The sequence below is a fragment of the Staurois parvus genome, unplaced genomic scaffold (genome assembly GCF_062004578.1).
Source record: "Staurois parvus isolate SC_StPar_1 unplaced genomic scaffold, SC_StPar_1.0 ptg000404l, whole genome shotgun sequence".
NCBI classification, from domain to species: Eukaryota; Metazoa; Chordata; class Amphibia; order Anura; family Ranidae; genus Staurois; species Staurois parvus.
In genome coordinates this window covers 78058-100175 of record NW_028318200.1, presented here as the reverse complement: position 1 = coordinate 100175, position 22118 = coordinate 78058, and the positions used below count along the sequence as shown (strand labels likewise).

General features: G+C 42.0%; 1 protein-coding gene and 1 pseudogene across 2 annotated transcripts in view; one reads left to right on the top strand and one right to left on the bottom strand.

Moving 5' to 3' along the window:
- LOC149455083 (BICD family-like cargo adapter 1) overlaps window positions 1-22118 on the top strand; it is a 136754-nt gene that overhangs the window by 71655 nt on the left and 42981 nt on the right. For both annotated transcript variants that reach the window (XR_016314102.1, XM_089686649.1), the window contains exons 5-6: window positions 1726-1905; window positions 12493-12711. Coding sequence is in view for 1 of the 2 variants with exons in the window: in XM_089686649.1 (XP_089542775.1) it covers window positions 1726-1905; window positions 12493-12711 (399 nt within the window). In the remaining variant the exon portion in view is untranslated. The remainder of the gene's footprint in view (window positions 1-1725; window positions 1906-12492; window positions 12712-22118) is intronic.
- Window positions 11759-11873, bottom strand: LOC149455084 (U2 spliceosomal RNA; annotated as a pseudogene).

Sequence of the window (22118 nt, the reverse complement as noted above, 5' to 3'; positions counted from 1 at the left end):
TTGGGGTGGTTTTCTTTCACTCCCTGACCCAAAGATGCAGCAGGAATTAAAAAAAAAACTCTCCAAAGTAGGGGGAAATACTTTGTCATTTAGACAATGGTCACCAGAACAGATGTCCCCATTGAAAGATTTTCCCTTAGGCTAGGTTCACATATGTGTGGGTGGTACGGCTGCAGATCTGCATGAAAATCTGTGCAGACGTACCACCTGCACAGAGGAATGCGGACCCGCGGGCGGGTGCCATTAGTTCTAATGGCACGCCACCCGCACTGGAAAATGCAACCTTACTGGGAACCTAGCTGAGTTTTCAGAAGTGCAGAGACTTCTTCCCTGCGTGTCACGAGGCACAGGAGTCCATTCAAATGAATGGGCTCTCATGCCCCACAAAACGCGACCCGCACGGCCGCATATATGTGAACCAGGGGTCACTCCCTGTTCCTGTGACAACCCTGCAATTATGGATTTCCATTTTGAGTTGAACACCCAAGACAACATAGCTTGCGTGCAATGCAGCACACCCCAACACACTACCATGTCTGAAAAAATTGCTGAATGTAAATATATGGTGTGTCAGCAGGAATGGGCTGCCTTAATGCAATGCACATTAACACATGACACTGTGTGTGTTAAAATGCTTGTCCTTCACATAACACACAAAAACGGCAAAGTGTGAATGAGCCTTAAGGCCACATTCACACGAGGTGTATTTAAGCATACCACGGTGGAGGGCTGTGTTTACCTGCATGGGGATGCACAAGTGTTCCATGCATTCCAGTGCAGGCAGCCCCATTGATATCAGTTGGGATGCAGCAGCTGCACAGACACAGCCACTGCTCCCAATCTGACATTTATGTGGTTACTTTTGGCCTGTGCAGCTGCTATGTCCCAATTGATAGCAATGGGGCTGCCTGCACGGGTGTGCAGGTAAACACGGCCTTCCACATGCCCAGTGTGAACAAGACCTAGCTGAAAAAGGTTTTGGTTTTACATACACTTTAATGTCACTTGAATGATATGAAGCTACGCACACTGTAATATTAGTCAGAAGGAAAACATGTTTATCTCAATTAAAGCAGCCAAACAAAACCCAATGTTCTAGTATGCATTAGAAAATTGAAGCTAATGCCAGTGTAATTGCTGTTAGAAACCTATTTTCTCCATTTATTGCTTCATGCATTCATTGTGTTCAGCTTTTTCAGCTTTTCAATTTAATAAAAAAAATGTACAACATGGCGTAGATGAAAAGTGGCACTTCAGTTAAAAAAAAATAGTTTGCAAGCAGGAAGATTTTTTTTTTGCAGCAAAGACATACCAGGTTTCATCTGCAAAAAAATGTTTCTTACCTTCCTGCTTCCAAACTTCTCTACAGTGTACACTGAGCTGGGCATGCAGAAATCAGTATACACTAGTCGGTATGCCTCAGTGTTTGCATGATATAATCTTATCCCACTAACCGAGATGGATGAACACGCTGAACCTCAAAATAACCTGGAGGCTAGCGAGGGAGCTTGCAGATGTCACCTCACTGAAGCAGAGGCACGTTTAGTTATGCCCTAAGCTCATGACAGCCTTGTCATTTTTCTTCTTAATTATCTTTTACATGTTTAACTATATTTGCACAATATTTAAAATGTGCCTAAGTATTTAGGAGTGTTTATTAACTATATTGCTGGAACTCTAACATTTTTCTCTTTGAATGTGACAAGTTTTTATGTTGTTCTGCAGTTGGGGGAGAGCCAGATGGAACTGGAAGAGCTGAGGCTTTCTTATCGGCAGCTGCAGGTGAAGATGGAAGAACTCAGAGAGGAAAAGAGTCACCAAAATCTAAACAGCACAAGTACCTCACTGCTGTCAGAGATTGAGCAAAGTATAGAGGCCGAGGAACAGGAACAGGAGCGGGAACAGGTATATCCTTCATGCCTTCCAAAAGACATAAAATTTGAACTTTATTTTGAGGGCCACCTTTAGTCACATTTTGATTGGACAGTAACCCTGCCAGTTGGTGCACATATAGTAATGGCTAATGGCAGGATTTACCCTTTCATAGAAAACTTTAATGTGATCAGCTGACTTCTGACAATGATCATTACCGTCTGTAAATGTCCTAAGCAAATATACTTTATACTCTATATTAGACAGTTTATGCTTTTATACTGTCCTTTAGAACTGAACTTTAAAACATTTCTAGCTACAGATGCTGTTTGTCATATTTGGCCATACATACTATCTGTGTCCTAATCTCTTATATCTGTGTGCTGGTGTTTAAGAAAAAAGAAAGGATCAGCCAAAGCTTCATTACAGTATGTTCACTCAGACGTCTACCTTGTTGATACTGTGAATGTGTTTAGAAGTGTTATCTCTGTGATGGAAGCTTTGTCCTTGTCACTCACTGGAAACCTGATAGATAGAGCCGTCAGCAAAGCCTTATGATTGAAGGCATTCTCATAACAATATATGAAATATCTTGAGGATGGATCAGTGGGCAAATGGCGTAATACACTGTTGAAATACATGTATCTGAACAGTCTTACCTGCCAAAAGGTTTTTATTTTTGTTCAGCCAGCCTTGTGAATCAGGTTGCACATTGATGACGTCTTGGGAATCCAGTTAGCTTTACTAAGCAAGCAAGCAAGATACAGTACTGACTCCTGACCTTCCACCTGAGCCCCCTCATTGTAACTCACTTCACCATGAGCAGAGTTTAATCACAAAGATTTTTGCTCAGTACAGCTAACTGGACCTTCAAGATGTCATCAGTGTTCAGCTTGCCTCCTTTGAATTTGTGTGCAGCGTGGAGCAAGAGCAGGCTTTTGGGATTCAGCACCCAGATAGTATGCAGGATTCAGGAGGATATGGGCAGCTTTGGAGCAGTGAGGCATGCAGAGATAGTCTTGTGATCCAGACACACTTGCCATACCGCAAAGCCAGGTTAGCGAGCTTACGTTTCTACACTGCAGTTAAGCATTACAGCTTGATCACTGACTATGAGAATAGTTACACTGATAAGGCCATAACTTCACTTACCTTACTTTCTCACCTTTTAGTAAGCTCCTAGTGTTAGATTGACAGCCTACTACAAAGTAGTAGAACCTTCTTGCATCACAGTTCTTCTCCTACCTCTTCCTCTCTCAGCCTCAGACCTGCTGTCCAGGGATTACATAAAGTTAATATAAAGCCACCTATAAAAATATTTAACTCTAACTAGCATATTTAAAGATGGATTTACAGTGTATGTTTTTTAATTTTTTTACATTTTAGGAGGTGTTACACCTCTGTCAGGTTTTTATTGCTCGAACAAATGGCCCCAAACTACAACCAGCCCTTGCAGCAAGGAGAACACTGAAGGGCGGCACACAACCAAACCAAACAAAAAAACAAACAAAAATTCCCATCTCACTTACCAGCTAGCCTGCAGCAAAACCAAATGGACCCTTTCTAACAGTTCACATTTAAAAATAAGGGGTTTAGTTGCACACATTTGCAAATATATGTGTAAGCCGCAGTGCCCACATCTAGGCACCCCATTGAATTGCGGTCCTAACTCTATAATTTCGAGAGCCTCCTAAAATTGGAGCACATATATCAGTGGATAGATTAAAGGCAGACCTGCCTAGAGGGAGCCCATCCCTCAAAGTACAGGGATGCACTGGACACCCAGCAAGAGCGCAATGGCAGCTAAAGGTATCCAGTGCATCCCCACAGATTTTTCTTTTGTCTTTGTCTTTACTGGGAAGAGTCACCCTCGCTATTGGTCCTGGTGAGCACTGCCTCTGGTAAAGAATGTCATAGGAAATCCAAATTGTCACAGCAACAGGAGAAGAGGTTAGGGAAAATGTTCAATAGGGTAGACATGTTGTAGTGATATCTAACAGGAGAATGCCCCTCAATTTAGAGATATCTAAAGGTACCTGTGGAACAGGAAGGAAAAATAAAACTCCTCAATAGGACACAAACATAAAAAAACTGACAGGGGTTTTAACCATTCCTTAAACATTCTGTACAAGACACAGGAGTTGATTCTTGGCTCATGAGTTAAATGCCACTACCTTTAGGTGTTTGGACACTGGCAAAATCTTTGTGGGGAATAACCCTCCAGTGTACCTATATACAGTGGGGATCGAAAGTTTGGGCACCCCAGCTAAAAATTTGTATTAATGTGCATAAAGAAGCCATGGAAAGATGGAAAAATCTCCAAAAGGCATCAAATTACAGATTAGACATTCTTATAATATGTCAACAAAAGTTAGATTTTATTTCCATCATTTACACTTTCAGAATAACAGAAAACAAAAAAATGGCGTCTGCAAAAGTTTGGGCACCCTGCAGAATTTATAGCATGCACTGCCCCCTTTGCAAAGCTGAGACCTGCCAGTGTCATGGATTGTTCTCAATCATCGTCTGGGCAGACCAGGTTATGTCAATCTCAAAGGTTTTAAATGCCCAGACTCATCTGACATTGCCCCAACAATCAGCACCATGGGTTCTTCTAAGCAGTTGTCTAGAAAACTGAAACTGAAAATAGTTGACGCTCACAAAGCTGGAGAAGGCTATAAGAAGATAGCAAAGCGTTTTCAGATGTCAATATCCTCTGTTCGGAATGTAATTAAGAAATGGCAGTCATCGGGAACAGTGGAAGTTAAAGCAACATCTGGAAGACCAAGAAAAATATCAGACAGAACAGCTCGCAGGATTGTGAGAAAAACAATTCAAAACCCACGTTTGACTGCATGATCCCTCCAGAAAGATCTGGCAGACACAGGAGTTGTGGTACACTATTCCACTATAAAGAGATACTTGTACAAATATGGTCTTCATGGAAGAGTCATCAGAAGAAAACCTCTTCTATGTCCTCACCACAAAAATCATCGTTTGAACTTTGCAAATGAACATATAGACAAGCCTGATGCATTTTGGAAACAAGTTCTGTGGACCGATGAGGTTAAAATTGAACTTTTTGGCCGGAATGAGCAAAGGTACGTTTGGAGAAGAAGGGGCACAGAATTTAATGAAAAGAACCTCTGTCCAACTGTTAAGCATGGGGTTGGATCAATCATGCTTTGGGTTTGTGTTGCAGCCAGTGGCACAGGGAACATCTCATGAGTAGAATGAAAAATGGATTCAATAAAATTTCAGCAAATTTTGGATGGTAACTTGATGCCATCTGTGAAAAAGCTGAAGTTAAAGAGAGGATGGCTTCTACAAATGGATAATGATCCTAAACACACCTCGAAATCCACGGGGGATTACATCAAGAGGCGTAAACTGAAGGTTTTGCCATGGCCTTCACAATCTCCTGACCTCAACATAATTGAAAATCTATGGATAGACCTTAAAAGAGCAGTGGGTGACAGACAGCCCAGAAATCTCAAAGAAGTGGAAGACTTTTGTAAGGAAGAATGGGCAAAGATACCTCAAACAAGAATTGAAAGACTCTTGGCTGGCTACAAAAAGCGTTTACAAGCTGTGATACTTGCCAAAGGGGGCAGTACAAGATATTAACTCTGCAGGGTGCCCAAATTTTTGCAGACGCCATTTTTTTGTTTTCTGTTATTATGAAAGTTTAAATGATGGAAATAAAATCTAACTTTTGTTGAAATATTATAAGAATGTCTAATCTGTAATTTGATGCCTTTTGGAGATTTTTCCATCTTTCCTTGGCTTCTTTATGCACATTAATACAAATTTTTAGCTGGGGTGCCCAAACTTTCGATGCCCACTGTAACCTTGCCCACTTCTTGAGGCTGCAGTGTTTTGTTAGTGTCCTTGGGTGATTGACCCAATCTCTATTTTTTATCAGTTATCCTCCATTGCTCGACTGAAACTTCTTTTACGATCCAACCGCTTATTGCTTTATGGCTCATTAGCAGTGTCTATATCAGTTACCTTCAATGAACATCTTGGGAACCTTACCCAGACATTGTAACAGTAGGGTCAGCCTGTAAAGTTTGCTTCAAGCACTGGATCCTGCATGCGTTGCCTACCTTGGTACGTGATGAAATGAGTGCGTTAACTGCAAGATGCTATACATGTCGAGTCGTGGTCCATCCCTTTGGCAACCAAACCCTAAAGATTGTAATGGGCAAAGCCTGGATCTTGGATGGGATAAGGGACATTGACAAGGTAAGATAGGGTTTCTCTGTACCTTAAGGCCTGATTCACACTAATGCAATTTCAGATGCAACTTGAGTCACACAGAATTGCAAGGGAGCCACATTGTTTTCAATGGTGTCCTTTCACATCGATGTGACTCAGCATGGCTCCTGACTACACACTTCTGGTCACCATTTCCCTATTCTTTCCCTATTCTTGATCAAGCTGAGTGGGCCTTATATAATGAGAGGTTATTCCATCCTCCCCATGGAAGCGGGAGTTTAGGAAGAGACGGTCTGTTCCCACTGTGAAACCAGATATTCTTGAAGTAATCAATCTATCGTTTCTATTTATGGAATCCTTTAAGGATTCGGTTTATAGGCACCTAGGAGACTCTTTTGAAGTCCCCCTCGCCTTGGTAGACTCAGTTCTGCAACCAGCTATTGCCATCTTGTTAGTTACCCAGGCCATGGCAAACTGGACTGGAGAAATCAACAGTGAACTTTCTCCGATTTATAGATGTTCCACAACTCTTGCCCTCGGCAGTGCCATGGAGAATGTGATCCGTCAGATATCCAGAATGTCTTTACTTTCTCAGCATGTGTGCAGAATCTTAAGGTTTAAAGCCTGGTTCTGCCATCCTGAAAAGTGGCTTTTGTGCATATCTTTCCTAGGGGAAAAACCTCTTTGGAAGTTCCCTTGGGGCAGCTATTTGTGGAGGGGGGTTCCTACCCCGCTATCCTCAATCATGTTTCCCTATTCTATGGGTCTCCCATACCGTATGTATCTGACCTGTTTGTCCCTCAGGGAATCATCATCTATTGCAGGTCCTTCACCTCATGGCATCACCACTTAGCCCACTGGACCTGCTCAAAGACTTCTTTGCATTAAAAGGTGCCTCCATCAATTCTTTGCATTAAAAGGTGCCTCCAGCAATTGTTAACAGAGGTAGACCTCTGTTAACAATTGCTCTACATTTGTCAAGGTCCTTCAGGGAGGTAATCAAAGAATCTCTTTTGCTGTCCTCAGTCTTATAATTATATTCCCTTCAGCACAATACTTGTGTATTGTCTATCACTGAACATGAACATCATGAATATTCATGAACATGCTGCAATTGGCTCCTGTCAGTTGCATCTCCAGTTCCTACTGGCAGGATCCTTCGGGACAGCCAGTGCTCTGCTTCTCCACTCAGAGTCATTGGAAGTCTACTCCTCACTACAGGCAGAGGTTTGCTCCATTACATGAGCTCCCTACTCTACACAGTCCTCCCTTGCCTACAATCCTCAGACTCTGCTCTGAGTTTTGCTATGCCCTCCCATCAGATTTACCTGTTTTACGAGCTGGTAAATCCTGCTCTCACCTCCTCAAATATAACTGGCCTTTGCACTGGCTGACTTCTTTCCTGGTACTGGAAAATGTCACAGGCCCCTGTTCTCAGTACCTCCTTATGTGCTTGCTTCCTCTCCACATGTGGTCTGTAGGTACTTCAGCACTTGCCTGCCCATCTCACTATACATCTTTAATTATGTGACTACTCTACAGAATCTTGTCTAGAGATCTTCCAGCATCTCTAATTTCTTGATATTCACCAGTTAAGCACATTCCAACCTCCGAGTCTCTGGAGCATGCAGATTGTTCTCTCTACACTTTGACATCTGTCATGTGAGATAGTTCTCACCTAGCATGTCAAAAAGTCACCCCATCCTTGGACATGTTCCTATTTCTCACACTGCAATTTCTACCTTTTCAAATCACAAAACACCTAGGTTAGGCCTTTATATCCTCTATCTAACATCTTGTCTTCGTACTCCTTGTGCACTCCTATTTGCCATTAGTTGATCTTCTTTGTCATTGTGATTTTCTGTTTCCCTCTGGGACCTTCCTCAGGTGCTCCTTGTCCATGCAGAGCCCTTCCTTTGTGCTCAAATAGGTTATTCTCTTATAATGGCCTCTGTAAGACTAACACCTCTTTCTCTCTGTTAACTCTGCAGTGTGTTGGGTTTATTTGTGTTCTTTCTGGGGACCTCCTCATTTTCTTTTCCTACATGTGAACAATTATCCTTGAAACCTGGCCTCCTTGCATTTCTAGGATTACTTTTATCACCTTCTGTAAGAATGCAATTCACTCTCCCTGTGACCTGTCTTGAAGACAGGGGTCAGGACTGTTGCCTGTAGTGGTCTGCTGTGTATTATCTTACTAATTGACCCCTCTTCTGTTTCTCACAAGGTGGTCTATCTGTGGGGTTCCTCCCTACACTTCCACCAAGCTCGATGGTTAATTTGCCCATATTCCAGGGCTCTCCTAAGAAGTTGGGCTTTTCAGGTTCCTTACAGCATCTACCATTGGTCCTTTCCAAGGACGGCAGGGCCACTGGTTGTTTTCTGTTCACGTTTATTGGTCCTTCTCAAGGGTCACAGGGACACTGATTGTTTTTTTGTACGAAAGGGTCAGTTTACATGGTGGTCTTTTACAGTATGTTGGCCTGAAGATCTAATTTACAGCATGCGATATGATATGCAAAACCACATCACGCAGATATTTGTCAAGTATTAAAGGGGTTTTGGTTTTCACTTAAAAATAGAAGCAACAAATGAGTTCTGTCTCTTACTAACACTGGCTGGGACTGTAGTGATCATATTTTTAGCAGCAGAATCACTGTAGTTATAACCTGGTATAAGGACTTGCCACATACAGTATGAGCATGAATTGGCACCCATACTAATGTAGACAATTGTAGGGTGTAGGAGAGGTATTTTAATAACTAGTAAATTGTGTTGGGTGTTATATGTACAGTGAAGGAAATAAGTATTTGATCCCCAGCTGATTTTGAATGTTTGCCCACTTACAAAGAAATGATCAGTATAAATATCAAATGGTAGGTGTATTGTAACACTGAGAGACAGAATAGCAACATAAAATTCAAAAGAAATGCATGTCTAACAAATTATGCACTGATTTGCATGTTCATGAGGGAGATAAGTATTTGATCCCCTATCATTCATCAGGATTTCTGGCTACCAGGTGTCTTTCATACAGGTAACAAGCTGAGATTAGAAGCAGTCTCTTAAAGGGAGTGCTGCTAATCTCATTTTTTTTTACTTGTATAAAAGACACCTGTCCACAGGAGCAATCAAACAATCAGATTCCAAACTCTCCAGCATGGCAAAGACCAAAGAGCTGTCCAAGGATGTCAGGGACAAGATTGTAGACCTACACAAGGCTACCAAACTATCGCCAAGCAGCTTGGTGAGAAGGTGACAACAGTTGGTGCAATCATTCGCAAATGGAAGAAACACAAAACAACTGTCAGTCTCCCTAGGTCTGGTGCACCATGCAAGATCTCACCTCGTGGAGTGTCAATGACCATGAGAACAGTGAGGAATCATCCCAGAACTACACGTGAGGATCTTGTCAATGATCTCCAGGCAGCTTGGACCACAGTCACCAAGAAAACAATTGGTAATACACTACGCCGACAAGGATTGAAATCTTGCAGTGCCAAGGTCCCTCTACTTCAGAAATCACATGTCCAGGCCCGTCTGAAGTTTGCCGCTGAACATCTGAATGATGCAGAGGAGGACTGGTTGAAAGTGTTGTGGTCAGATGAGACCAAAATCGAGCTTTTTGGCATCAACTCAACTCACCGTGTTTGGAGGAGGAGGAATGTTGTCTATGACCCCAAGAACACCATCCCAGCTATCAAACATGGTGGTGGAAACATTCTGCTTTGGGGGTGTTTTTCTGCTAAGGGGACCGGACAACTGCACCGCATCAAAGGGAAGATGGATGGTGCAATGTACCATCAAATATTGGGTGAGAACCACCTTCCCTCAGCCAGGGCATTGAAAATGGATTGTGGATGGGTGTTCCAGCATGACAATGACCCAAAACACACGGCCAAGGCAACAAACGAGTGGCTCAAGAAGAAGCACATTAAGGTCCTGGAGTGGCCTAGCCAATCTCCAGACCCTAATCCGATTGAAAATCTGTGGAGGGAGCTGAAAGTTCAAGTTGCCAAACATCAGCCACCAAACCTTAATGACTTGGAGAGGATCAGCCAAGAGGAGTGGGCCAAAATCCCTCCTGAGATGTGTGCAAACCTGGTGGCCAACTACAGGAAATGTGTAACCTCTGTGATTGCCAACAAGGGATTTGCCACCAAGTACTAAGTCATATTTTGTGAAGGGGATCAAATACTTATTTCCCTCATGAACATGAAAATCAGTGCATAATTTGTTAGACATGCATTTCTTTTGAATTTTTTTGTTGTCCCTGACATCCTTGGACAGCTATTTGGTCTTTGCCATGGTGGAGAGTTTGGAATCTGATTGTTTGATTGCTCCTGTGGACAGGTGTCTTTTATACAAGTAACAAAATGAGATTAGCAGCACTCCCTTTAAGAGACTGCTTCTAATCTCAGCTTGTTACCTGTATGAAAGACACCTGGTAGCCAGAAATCCTGCTGAATGATAGGGGATCTATTACTTATTTCCATCATGAACATGCAAATCAGTGCATAATTTGTTAGACATGCATTTCTTTTGAATTTTTTTTGTTGCTATTCTGTCTCTCAGTGTTACAATACACCTACCATTTGATTTTTAGACTGATCATTTCTTTGTGACTGGGCAAACATTCAAAATCAGCAGGGGATCAAATACTTATTTCCTTCACTGTAATTGTGTGCATATGAGATTCTGCTATGTTAGAACATGGAAGAGTTTGAAAAAAACAAAAATCTTCCCTTAAGATTATATTTGTATTTAACATATTTTATGCACATGTTTTTAAGTACTTGTAAAAGTCTCCCTAGTTTTTTTTTTTTTTTTTTAAGTCCGCAAACGTGAGACTGTAACGAAAAAACCCGTAAGTGTCCGCAAAAAAGTGCAAGTGCAGAAACACACACACGAAAAACGTGCACTTAGGGGTGTGTTTGTCCTACCCCCGAAAGGGCTGGACCGTTCACCCGATCCCCCGGGGCACGAAGCTCCTGACAGGGACAAGGTTCCCATTTGGTCCTCCTGGCCAAAAGGCCTGGTGGACCACCGTTCCTTATGCCCAGCCGAAGCCGGACATCCAGTACTAGGCAAGGGGGTTCTCCCGAAGAGAAAACCCCCTAGGGATCAGGGGAGGAAGGAACCGTATGGCCACACATCCTCCCCCTAGACTTCAGGTAAGGCCCGAGGACCCACACCCTCCATCCGTGAAAAACACACACATAAGAAAGCAAAAAGTGACAAAACGTGGGAGTGAATAAATAAATAGAATAAAAATAAAAAAGTGGTACCGTGCCTAATAGTGCACAGACCAGGCCCTGAGGCCCGTAGCAAAAATTGCCCTGGACTTAGCCAAAAGACCTGGTCCTTAGGGCGCTGTGCAAAAAAGAGTGTAAAAACAGTGGCCATGTGTCATCTTCACACCGTGGGGTCCCACACCCAAGTGTTACTAGTGACACCCCTGAGCGCGTCTCCTCAGGGGGCACTGAGTTTGCGGACTTTTTGCCTCCTCAGCCCCAGGCCAGACCAAGGTAGCATGCTCAAACCAGGAGGAACTGGGTCTTTCCGGTCTCCCCAGAGGAATTACTCCCAAGGCCCCAGAACGAATCATGGCGCTCCCTGGTTTCTGTCCCTCCGGTACTAGCCTTCCGGACCCCCATCATACCAGTGAGGGTACTGTACAACAACCATCCCCGTAAACTAGAATGGTCGGTAGCACCCCCACTGGACACTGATAAGAACAGATACTACACTTGATCTTAGCCAAAAGGCCGAGAAGCGATCTGGGTGCTGCCATCTTGAATATGGAGTCAGCAGCCCCAGCAGACTCAGAGCTGTCACTCAAGGAACACTTAGGGTCTCCAAACTATGGCCCTCCAGGTGTTGAGGAAGTGCAAGTCCCATGAGGCTTTGCAAGACTCTGACAGCTACAGGCAAGACTCCCAAAGGCAAAGGCATGATGGGAATTGGAGGGCCATAATTTGGAGACCCCTGCTATAGTATTCCCTTTCACTCTTCCAACAGCTACATAAAAGTTTATGCAGGGAGGTTATAGGAGATGTGGAGGAGCTTGGTCAGCACAAAGAGTAAGTAGACAGTCCTAGAAGAGGGGAGGGCTATTACACACAAAAATCTGTTCTAGGGAAATAACTAGAAAATGTTTCTAGTACATTCAAAGACACATGTAAGTGAATAAAAAATAATTTCTATAAAGGAAAAACACTGCAAGTAAACATTTAAAATTCTTGACTTTTCTGCGTTTACTTGAATTTTTTTAAGTTGGTGACAGGGTCTCTTTACATTCACTTTTGAATTACAATGGTAATGGAAAACCCATTATATAAATCAGATCCATGTCCCAGTTTACCCATAATAACATTGCAATGTGTTTTTTACTTCTAGTTAAGGTTGCAGCTCTGGGAAGCACACTGCCAAGTCCGATCTCTTTGCTGCCAGCTCAGAGGCAATGAAAGTGCAGATTCTGCTGTATCCACAGACTCCTCTATGGACGAATCTTCTGAAACCTCATCTGCCAAAGACGTGCCAGCTGGGAGCCTCCGCACTGCCCTGAGTGAACTGAAGAGCCTTATACTTAGCATACTGGACACTTGTGAAGCAACGGTAACTTCAATGCTATTTAACATTTATATAGAGACCCTGTTTGTATGTATTATTAGGTGCAGTGTATGTGTAAATGTATATATTACTGAGCAAACGTTTTAGGCAGGTGTAAAAAAAATGCTGTAAATGAACAGAAGAGAAATCCAAATCAAATCAATATTTGGTGTGATCACCCTTTGCTTTCAAAACAGCATCAATTCTTCTAGGTACACTTGCAGTTTTTGAAGGAACTCAGGAAGGTACAGTAGGTTGTTCCAAACATCTTGGAAAACTAACCACAGATCTTCTGTGGATGTAGGCTGCCTCAAATACTTCTGTTTCTTCATGTAATCCCAGACACTCGATGATGTTGAGATCAGGAACCTGTGGGGGCCAAACCATCATTTCTAGGACTTTTTGTTCTTAATGCTGAAGATAGTTCTTAAACTAGTTTTCATTCTCCTCTAACTGTTCTATGAGACTGCATAACCCCTGACCCTCTGTCTGGACAATGCTGATTGGCTGTGTACTAATCACATGCACCCTCCCAAAGAAAAAAAACTCTCTAGCAATACACACTAAACTGAGCATGTGCAGAGTGACTCTTAGAGATCTGTACTATTAGCAGATGGATTGGGGACAGTAGAAGAAGGGGAGGAGCAGAGAAGACAGGATCAGACAGCATTTTTTACACAGTGCAGAGGATTAACCCCTTAGGTTCCACAGTAAGTATACCGAGTATCCTTTACTGCATATACAGACTGAATTTACTGTTGTGCGTTTAGTAACACTTTAATGACATTGGCTGTATTTTTGAGGCTGTTGTCCTGCTGGGCAAATCATATGCCTCCCTGATGGTATAGCATGATGGACGATTATCTGGCTGTATTTCTCAGCATTGATCCTGACCAAAGCTCCAACTCAGTTTGCAGAAATGCAGCCCCAAACTGACAAGGAACCTCTACCATGCTTCACTATTGCTTGCAGACACTCATTATTGTACTGCTCTCCATAACAAACTTCCTCCTGCTACAGCCAAATATTTCAAGTTTGACTCATCATGCCATTTTTCTGCATGCCAGTTCCTACTGTGCATCCAGAAAGTATTCACAGCTCTTAACATTTGCCATATTTTGTTATGTTACAGCCTTATTCCAAAATGAATTACATTTATTTTTTTCTCTCAACATTCTACAAACAATACCCCATAATGACAACATGAAAGAAGTTCGTTTTGAAATCTTTGCAATTTATTAAAAATAAAATTAATAAAACCACATGTACATTAGTATTCACAGCCTTTGCCATGACACTCAAAATTGAGCTCTGGTGCATCCTGTTCCCACTGATCATCCTTGAGATGTTTTCACAACTTGATTGGAGTTCACCTGTGGGAAATTCAGTTTATTGGACATGATTATGAAAGGTATCAATCTGTCTATATAAGGTCCCACAGTTAACAGTGCATGTCAGGGCACACACCAAGCCTTGAAGTCCAAGGAATTGTCCATAGACCTCCGAGACAGGATTGTATCAAGGTACAGATCTGGGGAAGGGTACAGAAAAATTTCTGCAGCACTGAAGGTCCCATTGGATTGGAGTGGCCTCCATCATCCATAAATGGAAGAAGTTTGGAACCACCAGGAACCTTCCTAGAGCGGGCTACCCGGCCAAAATGAGTGATCGAGGGAGAAGGGCCTTAGCCAGGGAGGTAACCAAGCACCCAATGGTCACTCTGAAAGAGCTCCAGCGTTTCTCTGTGGAGAGAGGAGAACCTTCCAGAACAACCATCTCTGCAGCACTCCACCAATCAGGCCTGTATAGTAGAGTGGCCAGATAGAAGCCACTCCTCAGTAAAAGGCAAATGGCAGCCCGCCTGGAGTTTGCCAAAAGGTACCTGAGGGACTCTCAGACCATGAGAAACAAAACTCTCTGGTCTGATGAAATAAAGACTTAACTCTTTCGCCTGAATGCCAAGCCTCATGTCTGGAGGAAACCAGGCACTGCTCACCACCTGGCCAATACCATCTCTACAGATGAAGCATCATGCTGTGGGGATTTTTTTCAGCGGGAGGAACTGGGAGACTAGTCAGGATCGAAGAAGAAATGAATGCAGCAATGTACAGAGATATCCTTGATGAAAGGCTATTTTAGAGCGCCCTGGTCCTTAGACTGGGGTGACGGTTCATCTTTCAACAGGACAACCCTAAGCACACAGCCCACATAACAAAGGGGTGGCTACAGGCCAACTCTGTGAATGTCCTGGAGTGACCCAGCCAGAGTCCAGACTTGAATATCTCTGGAGAGATCTGAAAATGGCTGTGCTCCGACTCTCCCCATCCAACCTGATGGAACTTGAGAGGTACTGCAAAGAAGAATGGAAGAAATTGCCCAAAAATAGGTGTGCCAAGCTTGTAGCATCATACGCAAAACGACTTGAGGCTGTAATTGGTGCTAAAGGTGCTTCAACAAAGTATTTAGCAAAGGCTGTGAATACTTTTGTGCATGTGCTTTTTTTCATTTTTTTATTTTTAAAAAATTGCAAAGATTTAAAAACTAACTTCTTTCACGTTGTCATTATGGGATATTGTTTGTAGAATGTTGAGGAAAAAAATGAATTTAATCCATTTTGGAATAAGGCTGTAACATAACAAAATGTGGCAAAAGTCAAGCGCTGTGAATACTTTCTGGATGCACTGTATGTTTTCATGCATAGTTGAGTCACTTAGCCTAGTTTCCACATCAGAGCAATGGCTTTTTGGCCACAATTCTTCCATGGAGAGCACTTCTGGCCAGACCTTTCCAAGACAGTACATGGGTATACCTGGGTCCTACTGGTTTCCACCAGTTCTGTACTAATGGCACTGCTGGACACCTTCCAATACTGAAGGGAAGTAGCATGCTGTGTATTTCATCTGCTACATTGTTTTTTTGGCCGACCACTGCATGTATGGTCCTCAACGTTGACTGTTTCTTTGTTCTTCTTCAAACAGCTTGAACAGCACATCTTAAAACCCGTATATGCTTTGAAAACTTTGCCTGAAGGCGACCTTGCTTTTGCAGTATAACTACCTTGTGTCTTGTTGCTGTGCTCAGTCTTACCATGGTGTATGACCTGTGACATGAAACTGTCTTCCACAAACTCACCTTAGAAGCAGAGTTTGGCTGTTCCTCCCCCAGTTTTAAGCCTACACAGCTGTTTCTGTTTCAGAAAATGACTGTATTTCAACCTACATATGAAATTGATGATCATTAGCACCTGTTCAGTATAATTGGTTAATTATACACCTGACTCTAATCCTACAAAATCCCTGGCTTTTTGCAAGTGTACAGAGTGCTCAAGTGTAAGGCAAGCCATAGATTTTGCAATCTTTTTTCCGTACATCACGGGTGGATGAAAGAAAATTGCTTAATTAACCCAGCAACACACTCTGTGTTGATGGGGGATCCCTCCTGCAGCACTATTGTGATAACTGCTGGCTGCTATAGCCTGCCCATAGATGGATCGAATCTTGGCTGGTCCCTGCTGAGTGGATGGCTTAATAATTGATGCTGGTTTGAAGTTCTAAAGGGTAGTCACTCCAAACAATGATTTGATTAAATTATTCTTCTGTTCACTCACTTTGCATTTTGTAAATTGATTAAAATAAACAATTACAATATATACAGTGCCTTGAAAAAGTATTCATACCCCTTAAAAGTTTCCACATTTTGTCATGTTACAACCTAAACCGTAAATGTATTTTATTGGGATTTTATGTGATGAGCAACACAAAGTGGCACATAATTGTGAAGTGGAAGGAAAATGATAAATGGTTTTCAAATTTTTTTACCAATAAATATTTGAAAAGTGTGCTGTGCATTTGAATTCAGCCCTTTTGATATTCTTAACTAAAATTTAGTGGAACCAATTGCCTTTAGAAGTCAGGTGGGTATTTAATCTCAGTATAAATACAGCTGTTCTGTGAAGCCCTCAGAAGCTTGGTAAAGTTGATCCAGGGAATATCCAATTGCCTCTCGGGGGGATCAGGAAGGAATTTTTTTCCCAGCAGGAGCAAATTGGATCGTGCTTTGCTGGGTTTTTTTTTGCCTTCCTCTGGATCAGCTGGGGGTATAGGATTATATCTTTTTTTTTTTCTATGGTTGAACTGGATGGACGTTTGTCTTTTTTCAGCCAGACTATGTAACTATATAGCTTGTAAGAGAGCATTAGTGAACAAACAGCATCATGAAGGCCAAAGAACACACCAGACAGGTCAGGGATAAAGTTATGGAGAAGTTTAAAGCAGGGTTAGGTTATAAAAAAAATCCCAATATTTGAACATTCTGATGATTGCAGCCCTTCTCACCAAACTTGTGACCGAAGGACTAGCCAATCTAAAACCGCGCTGTCACGTGTGTAACATTGCCACACCCAGCTGCACCCTGCACAAAGATTTTCCAGCTAATGGACCACAATCTGTGTACCGGGAGCCTGGGAGTGATTGTTACTGGGTCAGGTTAATTACGCAATTAACCCTTCACACTGCCACCACCTCCTTTTTGTACAGAGAAAGAGGAAACTCGGCAATATCAGCAATAACACTGTTATGTTTGAATAATCCTCTGTATACCACTGTCACCGCAGACAGGGTATACAGAGGTTTAAACACACACAGGAGCGCTCTTCAGAGACAGAGGTTCTTAGTTTGCATTAAAGAGCTTTAGAAACAGTTCAACACTCTCAGAAAGTAAGATTTATTACTAAAAGGTCAAAAGGGTGCAATAAAAATATTTACAGAAAAAGATGTAGCCAATATATATATATATATATATATATATATATATATATACAGAGAGCAATAACACAGCAAAGAGATAACAGAAAGAAGTTTAGAAAGATAAAGTACTTGCCAAAAGTCCTGGGTTAAGCAGCTTTCAAGTTTTATGAGCAAAAGGGCCTTATCTCCCAATGTTAGTTCCGATGTTAAAAGGGAGCTTCTTCAACTTCAACTCAACTCAGCTTAGTTTAGCTTAACTTCCTGCTCCAAGCATAACAGCTTTTCTAGGAACTCAGCAGGGTGTCTCCTTGAAGCAGAGAACCAATCGCCTCATTTGGGGAGGGTGTTGGGCGGAGACCCCAGCTAGAACCGAAATCCCTCCCAAGTTGATACCAGGGTAATAACTTTCCCTGGATACATGTAACATTCTAGCCACGAGTAGATTAATCTGCTGAATCACCTGCCGACCATCTAGATATGAAATATGACATACCTTCTGGGATGGTTAAGGAGATATCATTTTCTGCTCTCCTGTAGATGTCAGCTAGGGGGTGTAATATATCAGATGACTTGTATTAAAGTGACCGGTCTGAATATATGCCTAGTTTTTATGTAAGTCTTTCATATTCCAAGATATGAAATCATAGGGGAAAAGGGGATTTTTAAATGTGAGTCCGTTTTACGACTACCTGTAATGTCTTTGAAGCTCAGTGAAGGGCTGGTTTTATGGCTTTACGATATCCCAGATTGAGAAGCTAACAGACATCTGGGCACCAGCTAGGTTGGGATTTTATAGCCATGGAGCTCTCCCACTGGGCCTGTTGCCTTTTGAACTCAGCATCATACAGACCACATGTCACTCAACACCGAGGGAGGGGGGATTTGGAGGGAAGTTGATTTGGGAGTAGAAAATGATACAAGATTGAGGCCTTTGCCAAAATGGAGGTTTGCATCCATCTCTGTGTGCGCGATTGCTACAAACATGTCACGGACAACTGTTCAATTCATCATCCAAAAATGGAAAGAGTATGGCACAACTGAAAACCTAAAAAGCCAAGGCCATCCACCTAAACTGACAGGCTGGGCAAGGAGAGCATTAATCAGAGAAGCTGCCAAGAGGCCCGTGGTAACTCTGGAGGAGCTGCAGAGATCCACAGCTCAGGTGGGAGAATCTGTGCACAGGACAACTATTAGTTGTGTACTCCAGAAATCTGGCCTTTATGGAAGAGTGGCAAGAAGAAAGCCATTGTTGAAAAAAGCCATAAGAAGTCCTGTTTGCAGTTTGCAAGAAGCCATGTGGGGGACACAGCAAACGTGTTATGGTGAGGTGAGACCAAAATTGAACTTTTGGGCCTAAAAGCAAAAACCGCTAAGTGTGGCGGAAAATTAACACTACACATCACCCTGAACACACCATCCCCACTGTGAAACATGGTGGTGGCAGCATCATGCTGTGGGGATGCTTTTCTTCAGCAGGGACAGGGAAGCTGGTCAACGTTGATGGGAAAATGGATGGAGCCAAATACAGGGCAATCTTAGTAGAAACCCTGTTAGAGTCTGCAAAAGACTTGAGACTGGGGCCGCAGTTCACCTTCCAGCAGGACAACAACCCTAAACATACAGCCAGAGCTGCAATGGAATGGTTTAGATCAAAACATATTCATGTGTTAGAATGGCCAAGAGCTAAAAGTCCAGACCTAAATCCAACTGAGAATCTGTGGCAAGACTTGAAAATTGCTGTTCACAGACGCTCTCCTTCCAATCTGACAGAGCTTGAGCTGTTTTGCAAAGAAGAATGGGCAAAAATTTCACCCTCCAAAACCCTAAAAAGACTTGTAGCTGTAATTGCAGCGAAAGGTGGTTCTACAAAGTATGGTCTCAGGGGGACTGAAAACAAATGCACGTCACACTCTTCAGATATTTATTTATAAAAAAATTTTTGAAAACCATTTATCATTTTCGTTCCACTTCACAATTATGTGCCACTTTGGGTTGATTTATCACATAAAATCCCAAAAAAATACACTTACTTTTTTGGTTGTAACATGACAGAATGTGTAAAATTTCAAGGGGTATGAATACTTTTTCAATGTACTGTATGTTTGAAAGCATTCCTACTTTACAGTATTTCCTCACACCTGCCTAAAACCTTTGCACAGTACTATATACAGTCAGGTCCAAAAATATTGGGACATCAACACAATTCTAACATTTTTGGCTCTATACACCACCACAATGGATTTGAAATGAAATGAACAAGATGTGCTTTAACTGCAGACTGTCAGCTTTAATTTGAAGGTATTTACATCCAAATCAGGTGAACGGTGTAGGAATTACAACAGTTTGCATATGTGCCTCCCACTTGTTAAGGGACCAAAAGTAATGGGACAATTGGCTTCTCAGCTATTCCATGGCCAGGTGTGTGTTATTCCCTCATTATCCCAATTACAATGAGCAGATAAAAGGTCCAGAGTTCATTTCAAGTGTGCTATTTGCATTTGGAATCTGTTGCTGTCAACTCTCAAGATGAGATCCAAAGAGCTGTTACTATCAGTGAAGCAAGCCATCATTAGGCTGAAAAAAAAAAACAGACCCATCAGAGAGATAGCAAAAACATTAGGCGTAGCCAAAACAACTGTTTGGAACATTCTTAAAAAGAAGGAACGCACCGGTAAGCTCAGCAACACCAAAAGACCCGGAAGACCATGGAAAACAACTGTGGTGGATGACCGAAGAATTCTTTCCCTGGTGAAGAAAACACCCTTCACAACAGTTGGCCAGATCAAGAACACTCTCCGGGAGTTGGTGTATGTGTGTCAAAGTCAACAATCAAGAGAAGACTTCACCAGAGTGAATACAGAGGGTTCACCACAAGATGTAAACCATTGTTGAGCCTCAATAACAGGAAGGCCAGATTACAGTTTGCCAAACGACATCTAAAAAAGCCTTCACAGTTCTGGAACAACATCCTATGGACAGATGAGACCAAGATCAACTTGTACCAGAGTGATGGGAAGAGAAGAGTATGGAGAAGGAAAGGAACTGCTCATGATCCTAAGCATACCACCTAATCAGTGAAGCATGGTGGTGGTAGTGCCATGGCGTGGGCATGTATGGCTGCCAATGGAACTGGTTCTCTTGTATTTATTGATGATGTGACTGCTGACAAAAGCAGCAGGATGAATTCTGAAGTGTTTCGGGCAATATTATCTGCTCATATTCAGCCAAATGCTTCAGAACTCATTGGACACCGCTTCGCAGTGCAGATGGACAATGACCCAAAGCATACTGCAAAAGCAACCAAAGAGTTTTTTTAAGGGAAAGAAGTGGAATGTTATGCAATGGCCAAGTCAATCACCTGACCTGAATCCAATTGAGCATGCATTTCACTTGCCGAAGACAAAACTGAAGGGAAAATGCCCCAAGAACAAGCAGGAACTGAAGACCGTTGCCGTAGAGGCCTGGCAGAGCATCACCAGGGATGAAACCCAGCGTCTGGTGATGTCTATGTGTTTCAGACTTCAGGCTGTAATTGACTGCAAAGGATTTGCAACCAAGTATTAAAAAGTGAAAGTTTGATTTATGATTATTATTCTGTCCCATTACTTTTGGTCCCTTAACAAGTGGGAGGCACATATTCAAACTGTTATAATTCCTACACCGTTCACCTGATTTGGATGTAAATACCTTCAAATTAAAGCTGACAGTCTGCAGTTAAAGCACATCTTGTTCGTTTCATTTCAAATCCATTGTGGTGGTGTATAGAGCCAAAAATGTTAGAATTGTGTCGATGTCCCAATATTTATGGACCTGAGTGTATACTGTATATATGGTGATGTATATATATATATATATATATATATATATATATATAACTTACATTTACACTAGAAATTATCATGCTATAAAAATGATTTCTAGCTGAACATATCATAATTCATAAATATGACCAACTAAATCCAAATCTTTTTTGGGGGTGTAGACTGTAGAATGGGGAAAGGCTGGAACTTCTTTTGGGTTTTTATTGATGTCTGTGTCCTATTTGGGTACACTTTGCCTCACTTTCTGTCTCTTTGTCATTGGTATAGAAAGGTTGGGGAAGTTTTCTTAAACTGAGACACAAATATAAAAAAAAATGCTTTGTGCTCGGAGTTGGTCTTTATTGTACACCTGTACTTCACCCCTAAGACGGTAACACATGGTACTATTTGTGCTTGGGAAACCTATTACTTTGTCTTGTATGAGCAAAGTACAGGTTTGCTTTGCCTTGTATAAGCAATACAGGTTCACAGGTACACAACAATTACCATTTTGTATGAAAGAAATAAATGATAAGCAGGCAAAGGCCTAATGTTTTTGCTTAACCTCATATAAGCAGTAGATTTTTCTATCTCTCTCAATAAATTAAAATAAATAGTTAGCCAGTTGTGAACACTGGGGTATGTCCACTAAAACTTAAAGCTGTATTAAACCCAAAAGCAAACATTTATTACTGTATATTGCAGCTTGTGGTGGCTACACTAGTTTTCTTTTTTAAGCTTTTGTCTATTTTCATCTGGTGATCTTGTCAGTAAGTCTTTTTTTTTTTTAAAAAAAGAACAAGCTCTCTTCCAGATGTATTAGTTACAGAGATGAGACAAACCATTTATCACAGGGGTGCTTACAATG